Below are 10,826 nucleotides of genomic sequence, written 5' to 3'. Positions count from 1 at the left end.
GGAAAGCATGTACACACCATTGATCTACCCCCATGGAATCCCCTGGAAACTGCAGCCTTTCACATTGACTCATGACCTCCCCAAACCTAGAATACATTTTGGTCCACATCTGAGTCTCCAAAAATGAAAGTATTCACCCACATAATTATTTGTCCACTCTTGATAATCCATAGTAAAGGAAATTGAAGCATGCCCTTGAGATGTCACAGTGAGGTTTGGAAGCTCTGAGATTAGTCCTAACATCTAAACTGGAAGCCTCAGGGGTCCCCTGTCCCCTGGGAGTCAGCAGTGCTGACAGTGATTCCCATTCTGCTTTCTCTGTCTGCTCTCTACTCCCTCTCTGGGGACAAATTCCCCTGAGAGGTCATCACACCTCAACTCCCTCAGTCTAACAAGTGCCCCAGACGCCAGTAGAGCAGACCTCAAACTCATGAGAAGCTGGCTGGGCTTCCTCAATCAGGAGAGTCCTCCCACTTGAGTCAGAGCATCTCTGCCTTCTGAGATCTGGAGCTGGGAGAGCAGCAGTGAGCCCAGGACCAGGTGTTGGGAAAGAGGTGGGTGTTGAGGTCAGGGAAGGGAAACATGTTATCCCTTTGGAGTAGTAGATCAGCTCCTCCTCCATCCCAGCTTCTCTCATTGATCAGCTCCGAAGTTCATGGGAGACACATGAGGAAGCTGAACTTTGTATGAGAAGCAGACTTGACCTGATGAACAGATGTGGTGCAGAACAGCTTCTGGAGGGCCTGGGAAGGGAAGAAAATCATCTGGACATGGAGGTGAGTTTCAGGAAACTGGCCACCCACTTGGCTACTCCAATCCAGTTTGGTATCTTACTCTTTGCTCCAAGATACTTTCAAATAACTCATGGATTGAGAAGTCATAAGGTCCAAGTAAAATTTCCATATGCCATTTGGTTTTAAATCCATCCAGTTGGACTTCTAGGCTATCTATACCACATTTTAAAAAATGTTGGCTGCACCGCGTCTTTGTTGCAGCATGCGGACTCCTAGTTGTAGGATATGAATTCTTAATTTTGTCATGTGGGATCTAGTTCCCTGACCAATGATTGAACCCAAGCCCCCTGTGTTGGCAGCATGGAATCTTAGTCAACCAGTGATTGAACCCAAGCTCCCTGTGTTGGCAGCATTGAGTCTTAGTCACTGGACCACCAGGGAAGTCCCCTTATACCACATGTTTTAATGGAAGCAGAGCCCATAAGTAGAATAGAAACAAAAACTATGGAATCCCCAGCCTCATTCACTCACCCTGTGCTTTTAGAATGTTCTTCCTTGTTCTCAGATCCAAAACCTTCCTCCTTTTTTCTAGTCATCAGCCTGAGTGTTCCTGAGATCTACAACCTGGAATACTCAACCCCATTCATTCACCAGTTCAGTTCAGTTCAGTCACTCAGTTGTGTCTGACTCTTTGCAACCCCATGGACTGCAGCACGCCAGCCCTCCCTATCCATCACCAATTCCCGGAGTTAACCCAAATTCATGTCCATTGAGTCGGTGATGCCATCCAACCAAATCTCCACTAATGGTTGTATTGAGCATTCCCCAAGCAGCCCTTTCACAAATGACTCATTTTTTTTAACATTGATTTGTGTGTGATAAACTGCTTTACAGACAAAAACAAGGTATCTCCCTTGTTATTCACAAAACATCAGGAACCAACTTGTGAGCAGGTGATGCAGGACAAAACAAACCCCTACTTTTTGTCTTCAACTCAGGGCAGTGTGCATCACAGGGCCACAGCTCCACATACCAGACATATCCCAGTCGTGCATGGCCAATTATTTCTGCCTGATTATGGCCAGTTAATCATGGATATTCACATTTTCAAATTCTACCATCTCTACAACATAGAAAGATAACTCACCTCTCTTGCAAGTGAGTATGGGAGAAGAAACATTGTCAGTTAAGGGAATAGAAGGGTAATTCATGTAGGAAATTATCAAAATGAGAAAATAGAACCTTGCCTGATTGCAACAGAAAATTAATATACCAAAGCTAGAAGAGATTTAGCACAATGCTTGAGAGCATATGCTTAGAGTGAGTCTGAAATCAGAGTGGGGTTCAAATCCTGATGGCTATTTACTACCTTTAGTGACCTTGGGCAAATTGCTTCATTTCCATAAAACTCAGGCACCTGATGACAACACATATCTCCCAATTCTTTATTGTGGGGTTTAGTGAGATGTTTAGCATAAGCATGGTATCGAAAACTTTCAATAAATATTGATTAATAGCAATATTGACTTCATTTGCTCGCTTAGTCACTCAGCCGTGTTGACTCTGCACACTTTGGACTGTAGCCCCCCAAGTTGCTCTGTCCATGGAATTTTTCAGGCAAGAGTGCTGGAGGGGGTTGCCATTTACTTCTCCAGGGGATCTTCCAAACTACAGATCAAACCTGTGTCTCCTGTGTCTCCTGCATTGCAGGAGGATTCATTACCCACTGAGCCATCAGGATGTATTAAGGTTTTTACAAGATTTTATGGAAGTAATATTTGTTATGCATTGAGCTTTAAGTAATAATTATTGATTCACTCAAAGCTAAATGCCTAAACCAACATTTCTTCCATAAAATCTTGTAAAAACCTGAAATTAGCCTGACAATTTGACAGTGAGGGATAATGTAAGTGTGTATTGTGGAGATTTTTACAGTAACCAAAAATATATAACCAATATCTCAAAATGCTTACAAATGCCTATGGAATATGTCTATTCACAAGGCATGGGTGGATGTGCTGACTCTAAAAATTTTATTTAAAGCACTTTGCTAGTGTAAGATCTCTCATTACCTAGTTTTTTACAGCACCAAGAAACAGGCTTTTTCAATATCCACTGTTGGACAACTGGATATGATTGAAAAAAATGTATATAAATGTTTCTCATATATTTTTAAATAAACATATGAAAAAGAAATTTTTAAACATGAATTGAATAATCAACAAAGGATGCCCATCCTGTACACATGAGATTTAGGACAGGGGAATTAAAGAAAGGAAAAATTATATACAATTTGCACAGGCTGGTGATGATAGCATCCCATGAACTAAGAAGGATGAACCTCTCATTCTCTGCCAAGAGGAGGAAAAAATGCTGTTGAACTACATTTACCGTTCTTCCTAGATTTGCCCTGTTGATTATTTTCACAAATGTTCTTATTCTATCCAAAACAGTGCAAAGAAAAACTTTAGAATTATGCAACAGAATTTGCTTTAATAAAAAATGAGGGCTCTCTGACTTCCCTATCTAAAATACCTCCACCTCCACTCCCCAGTCAGCTCCATTCTCTTAGGTTGCTCTACTTGCTTAACAAAATTTATCCATACCTGATACTATGTTATGTATTTGTTTGTTGATGATCTAACTCCCAAAGTACAACATAAACTACACAAAGGCAAAGATTTGTCAGTTTTCTTGCTATGTTCCCAGTAAGGAAATAGGACTTTTCCCAGAATAGGAACTAAGGAACTTGAATCAGAGAGGGCCACCTCTGGCAATTTCTAAAGGAAAACTTGTCTTCTTCTGTCTCTCCAGCTTGCAATACAAGGCCTTTATGATGCCCATGAATTTGGGAAGGGAAGAACACATCAACGACCATAAGCTGGACACGCTTTCCCGGGACGGCTACTAACAGTGACCAAATAGAGGAAAGAAAGACTTGCTGGGTTATCATGACTTGGGCTATGGAATTGGAACATGACAAATAACAAACCTTCTTGTATATGACTAGATGCAAGTCAATGGAAAGACTCAACCAAACCAGCAGAGTCTCTGAATTCATCCTCATGGGACTCTCCTCCCTACCTGAGGACCAGAAACCACTCTTCATCATCTTCTTCATCATATACCTGGTCACCATAACAGGGAACCTGCTCATCATCCTGGCCATCCACTCTGACTCCCAGCTCCAAACCCCCATGTATTTCTTCTTGAGTTTCCTGTCTTTCATTGACATTTGCTTCACAACCACCATTGTCCCCAGGATGCTGGTGAACTTCCTGTCACATAAGACCATCTCCTATGCTGGGTGTCTGACCCAGATGTATTTTATATATGCCTTGGGCAACACTGACAGTTGGCTTCTAGTAGTCATGGCCTTTGACCGCTATGTGGCCATCTGTGACCCCTTCCATTATGTCACCATCATGAGCCATCACCGCTGTGTCCTGCTGGTGGCCTTCTCCTGCTCATTGCCTCACTTCCACTCACTCCTACATACACTTCTGCTGAATCAGGTCACTTTCTGTGACTCTAATATTATCCACCACTTCCTCTGTGACTTCAGCCCTCTGGTGAAATTATCCTGCTCCTCCACATTTGTCAATGAAATTGTGATGATGATAGAAGGATCTGTTTTTTTGGTGACTCCCTTTCTATGCATTACTTTTTCGTATATACGAATCCTCCTTGCAGTTCTCAAAATTCCCTCGGCTGCTGGGAAATGCAAAGCCTTCTCCACGTGTGGGTCTCACCTCACTGTGGTAACACTCTTTTATGGAAGCATCTTCTATGTCTATTTACAGCCTGTGTCCACCTACACCGTCAGGGACCACATGGCAACAATTGTCTACACAGTTTTAACTTCCACCCTCAATCCCTTTATCTACAGCCTGAGAAACAAAGACCTGAAACAGGGCCTGAGAAAGCTGTTGGTTAGAAGGAAACCATAGGCAGCACCCTCTTGAGAAACACACGTGTGGATTCTGCTCCACTTGAATCTGGTTTCTGCTGATTCTTGGTAAACAAGCAAGTTCTTGGAGGTTAGCTTCTTTAACCCATGTGAGATGAGGCATCATGGGTAATTACATCCAGTGATGATGATCCTTCAGTTGGCTCTGTCTCTGCTTAATCAAGATACTTTCCCTCTCTATTTCTCCTCTCTCCTATCAAGAGTCATCACAGTGAATCTTCCAAATGAGATGCTTAAACTAATCCTTTTCCCACGGATACTTCCTGAACAAATTGCTCTCGTTTCAAGACTTATCCACCAACATCCTTCACATTTCAGTATATCACTAAAAATAATTTCCTAATTTGTAGCTCTTGGATGCCTTTGTAAACATTTGAAAAGGGAGAGGAAGAAAGGAGAGGGAGGAGGAGGAGAAGGAGAAAGTACATTTTAGCTGATTTTCAATTTGAAGATTTTCATAATTCTTCATTTTTCTCTTTCAAAATTTTTTTGTTTAAAACTTAAGTTTTCACTTTTTCTCTTCTCTTGGTTTTCCATTCCTCCTTTATTATATTGCTATGTCTTTCTTTTAAATTTCCTCATTTTTCCAAACAATTAAAAATTCATTTTGATGTATGGCAAAACCAATACAACATTGTAAAGTAATTAGCCTCCAATTAAAATAAATAAATTTAAATTTAAAAAATTGCTAATGATCAGAAAGAACAAGAACCAAGAAATTATCCATTCAACAATAGGAATGTTGAAACCATTTTTTCCTCCACCTCTTCCTACAACTATATGTTTATTTTTTTTTAATAAGAAAAAATTTGCCATATATCAACATTAATCTGCCACAGGTATACATTATATAACTTAATATTTCTTCTAGAAACTCCAAGTCTTGCAAAATATAGGAAGCTTGGGGCTGGTGCACTGGGATGACCCAGAGGGATGGTATGGGGAGGGAGGTGGCAAGGGGGTTCAGGATTGGGAACACATGAACACCCGTAGCAGATTCATGTTGATGTATGGCAAAACCAATACAATATTGTAAAGTAATTAGCCTCCAATTAAAAAAATTTTTTTAAAGATAAAGCATTTTAGTATTAATAAGCAAAAAAATAAGCAAAAAAATATAATACAAAAATTTTTAAGTAAAAATTTAAAAATTACCATAACCTCATGACCTAGAGGCAGTGACTGGTAATATAAAATTACACAATCACTTTGGAAAGCAGTATGGAAATTCTTATAAACATAAAAATACTTTATGTTTATTAAAAACTCAAAAATATACATAGTATTTTATGTTAGGAAAAACTAAACACAAATTAAATGGTCATCAACAAGAAAAAGATGACCAAGTCATCAGTAAAATGCTGTACACATAAGATTTGTCATTTTACTAACTAAAAATTATGTATCACTTAAAAAAAAAAAAGCCTGGAACCTGGAGATAATAAGCAAAGGCTTTGGGGATGATTCATCACTGGTGCACAATAAAGATTAATACCAGCTGAATGTGCGCTTCATCTGAATACAAGGGAATGAGAGGGTCAAGGGCAATGTTACCCTTCACCTCACAAAATTTACCTTCAACTCACCAATTTTCTCTTTGTCTCGTGTGGTGGCTCAGACGGTAAAGAATCTACCTGCAATGCAGGAGACCCAGGTTCGATCCTGGGGAGATCCCTGGAGAAGGGTATGGCAACCCACTCCAGTATTCTAGTCTGTTGAATTTCATGGACAGAAGAGCCTGGTGGGCTAAATGAAGTTCCATGGGGTCTCAAAGAGTCAGACACAACTGAGCAACTAACACGTTCACCAGTTTACTCTTTGTCTTGGGAATCCAATTGATTTAAGTTAAGGGTACTATGTATATGTCCATACCAAAGGAGACAGTGCTGCTGAGAGTTCTATTTAATTCCAACCAGTTTTCCTACAAAGGTCTGTATAGTCAAAGCTATGGCTTTTCCAGAAATCACATATGGATGTGAGAGTTGGACCATAAAGAAGGCTGAATACCAAAGAATTGATGCTTTTGAACTGTGGTGCTGGAGAAGACTCTTGAGAGACCCTTGGACAGCAAGGAGATCAAACCAGTCGATCCTAAAAGAAATCAACTCTGAATATTCATTGGAAGGACTGGTGCTGAAGCTGAAGCTCCAATACTTTGGCTACCTGATGTGAAGAGCTGACTCATTGGAAAAGGCCCCGATTCTGGGAAAGACTGAGGGCAAGAGGAGAAGCGGTCAGCAGAGGATGAGATAGTTAGCATCACTGACTCAACGGACATGAATTTGAGCAAACTCCAGGAGATAATAAAGAACAGAGGAGCCTGGTATGCTACAATCTATGGGGTCTCCAAGAGTCAGACATGACTTAGCAACTGAACAACAACAAGTTTTGACTGTGCCTACTTCTAAAGGAAAAATGTTCTGGAGCATGCCTTCGTCTCAGTCAGTTCAGTCAATCAGTTGTGTCTGACTCTTTGCGACCCCATGAATCGCAGTACGTCAGGCCTCCCTGTCCATCACCAACTCCCGGAGTTCACTCAGACTCAAGTCCATCGAGTCAGTGATGCCATCCAGCCATCTCACCCTCTGTCGTCCCCTTCTCCTCCTGCCCCCAATCCCTCCCAGCATCAGAGTCTTTTCCAATGAGTCAACTCTTTGCATGAGGTGGCCAAAGTACTGGAGTTTCAGCTTCAGCATCATTCCCTCCAAAGAAATCCCAGGGCTGATCTCCTTCAGAATGGACTGGTTGGATCTCCTTGCAGTCCAAGGGACTCTCTAGAGTCTTCTCCAACACCACAGTTCAAAATCAATTCTTTGCTGCTCAGGTTTCTTTACAGTCCAACTCTCACATCCATTCATGATGACTGGGAAAACCATAGCTTTGAGTAAATGGACCTTTGTCAGCAAAGTAATGTCTCTGCTTTTTAATACGCTGTCTAGGTTGGTCATAGTTTTTCTTTCAAGAAGCAAGTGTCTTTTAATTTCACAGCTGCAGTCACCATCTGCAGTGATTTTGGAGCCCCCAAAATTAAAGTCTCTCACTGTTTCCATTGTTTCCCCTTTTATTTGCCATGAAGTGATGGGACCGGATGCCATGATCTTAGTTTTAGGACAGGTAGTAATTGGAAAAAGTGGGAGAACTAAGGCAGCTGAAGTGAGATCACCTGATGAAAAATAAAGGCAGGAAAGGGATTCAGTGTTCCTTTCTTGCAAAACTACCTCAAAGCAAGAATGTAGTGTTTTTAACTGCCTCTCTCACATGTAGTGCTGAGTCAGGGCCCATACAGGATGTTTCCAGGGTTCGTTTTTCCAGGAGATGAAGTATTGGGCCAAAGCCAAACTATAATAATTTCCTGAGACATTTTGCATATAATTTAGAGAGAAGATATCAATGAGTTTCTTAAAGACCTGCCTAGACAATAGTAAGTTCGGATTATCACTTTAGTAATATCACACATATTGCTGTTACATTTGCTGTAGCACTAAGACAGGGCACCTGCCTTTGAACATCAGTGACATACTGAGACTGTCAACGAGCAGCTGCTGCTTTATGTTTCTGTAACCAGGATGACACCTTGGTTAAAGCAGGCACCTGAGTACAAGAGAGACATGTTTGGTCCTCCACCCTGTATGTTGGAATCTAACTGGTCTTTTAACTACAACAGACTTAAATTGGGTGGAAAATTATACTGGAAGGAACTCAAAGAGTTAAAAATAGAATTGCCACATGATCCAGCAGTTTCACTTCTGAGCATTTACTTGAGGAAAACAAACACAGTAATTGAAAAAAAAGAAAGTGCTCCCTAACGTTCACTGAAGCATTGTTTACCATAGAGAAAGTATGAAAGCTAATTAAGTATCCATAAGTAGATAAATAGATTTTAACAATGTGGTATGCATACAAAATAGAATATTACTCAGCCATATTACTCATGCATACAACATGAATTTTACTCATGCAACAACATGGATGAACTTAGAGGGTATGATGCTAAGTGAAATAATCACACAGAGAAAGAAAAATATCGTATGACCTCACTTCAATGTGGAATCTGAAAAACAAAACAAGCAAAACAAAATGAAAAGCCTCACACGTACAGGGAAGAGACGGGTGGTAGCCAGAGGAGATGGACTTTGGAGGGGAGAGGGTATAATTAAAGGAAACTAAAAGATACAAACTTCCAGTTATAAATAAATAAGTTGTGGAGATGTAATGTACATATTGGAGAAGAAAATAGCAACCCACTCCAGTGTTCTTGCCTGGAGAATCCCAGGGACGGGGGAGTCTCGTGAGCTGCCGTCTATGGGGTCGTACTGAGTCGGACACGACTGAAGCGACTTAGCAGCAGCAATGTACATCTTAAGAAATAAGGTCAATAGTATTATAATAACTTTGCATGGAACAAATGATTACAGACTCACAGCTATATAGAAAGAACTAGTAGTTACCAGCGGGGAGAAGGAGAAGGGGAGGGGAAACACCGGGGTATGGAACTTGTTAAAAAGGGTTACTGTGGGATTATATGAAATTGTGAAGTGAAACTTTGAAAAGTTGTAAGGCATATAGAATTTAAAGAATCTTTCATTGAATAAAAACAAAACACCAAATAAAACAATTTCCCCTAAAAAAAAAAAAAAACAGAGACAAATACTATATGATATCACTTATATATAGACTATTAAAAGACAAACTAATGAAAATGTTAAAAAAGACAGACTCGTAGACACATACACCAAACTATAGATTAGCAGTAGGCAAAGAGAGAGGGAAGAGACAAGATAGGGGTAGAGAATTAAGAGGTACAAACCACTATGTAGAAAATAAATAACCTACAGGGACATATTGTTCAGCACAGAAAATATACCCAATATTGTATAATAACTATAAATGGAGTATAACCTTTAAAAATTGGGACTCACTATGTTGGATACCCGAACTTACATAATATTGTATATCAACCATACCTCAATTTTAAAAAAATTAAACAAAGAACTTAACCTCAAAACACTGCTCCAGGTCCATCCATGTTGTTGCCAGAGCCAAGATTTCCTTTTTTCTGGCTGAGTAATATTCTATTTTGTATTCATACCACCTGAACTCTGAAATACATACATTTTTTCCAAAAGCTCCTTTGTTAAATATGACAATAAATTTGCCTGACCCCGTGCATTAAAAATACATTATTATTAACCTAATCCCACACAGAAAAAATCTAATCCACATACACCCCAGACACTGGCAAGCACATACACACCATTGATCTCCCTCAACTGAATCCCCTGAAAAGTACAATGTTCCCACATTGACTTATGATCTGCCAGATCTAGACTACACCTTGGTCCATACCTGAATCCCCTGAAACAAAAGTACTCACTCATATAAATATTTGTCCACTCATGATAGCCCATCCTGGGGAAACTGAAGCATAGTCTTGAGATGATGTACTGAGGTTCAGAAACTCTGAGATTAGTGCCAACATGTTAACAGGAAGCCTCAGGGGTCCCCTGTCCTCTTGGAGTCAGCAGTGCTGGCTGTGATTCCCATTTGCTTTCTCTGCCTACAGAGATTCAAGGACAAACTCCTCTGAGAGGTGCTCACATCACGACTCCCTCAGCCTAATAAATGCCCCAGAGACCAGCAGAGCAGATCTCAGACTCATGAGAAGCTGGCTGGGCTTCCACAATCAGGAGAGTCCTCCCACTTGAGTCAGACCATCTCTGCCTTCTGAGATCTGGAGCTGGGAGGAGCAGCATCATGCTAGGGACCAGGCGTTAGGGAAGAAATGGGGGTTGAGGTCAGGAAAGGGAAATGTGTTATCCCTTTGGAGTAGTGTGTCGGCTCCTCCTCCATCCCTACTTCTCTCCTTGTCAGTCAGCCTAGAAGTACACGGAAGACACATGCAGAAGCTGAACTTTGACTGAGAAGCAGATTTGACCTGATGAACAGATGTGGTACACATCATCTTCTGGAGCGGCTGGGAAGGAAAGAAAAGCATCTGGACGTGGAGGTGAGCTTCAGAAGCTGGCCACTCACTTGGCTACTCCAACCCAGTTTGGTACCTTACTTTTTTTTCCCTGATACTTTCAAATATTTCATGGATTGAGAAGTCATAAGATCCAAGT

General features: G+C 40.7%; 1 protein-coding gene across 1 annotated transcript; it reads left to right on the top strand.

The window, feature by feature from the left end:
- The first annotated feature begins 3,736 nt into the window (after positions 1 to 3,736).
- On the top strand, positions 3,737 to 4,684 carry OR1L8F (olfactory receptor family 1 subfamily L member 8F). Its single transcript, NM_001390697.1, has one exon. It carries the CDS (start codon positions 3,737 to 3,739, stop codon positions 4,682 to 4,684), a length of 948 nt encoding a protein of 315 aa, NP_001377626.1.
- Positions 4,685 to 10,826: the final 6,142 nt, after the last annotated feature.

Source organism: Bos taurus, chromosome 11, assembly GCF_002263795.3.
Source record: "Bos taurus isolate L1 Dominette 01449 registration number 42190680 breed Hereford chromosome 11, ARS-UCD2.0, whole genome shotgun sequence".
Lineage (NCBI taxonomy): Eukaryota > Metazoa > Chordata > Mammalia > Artiodactyla > Bovidae > Bos > Bos taurus.
This window is presented reverse-complemented; position numbering and strand designations above follow the sequence as displayed.

Coding starts and splice junctions, on each gene's coding strand:
- OR1L8F (NM_001390697.1), top strand. CDS start 3,737: ATGACTAGATGCAAGTCAATGGAAAGACTCAACCAAACCAGCAGAGTC.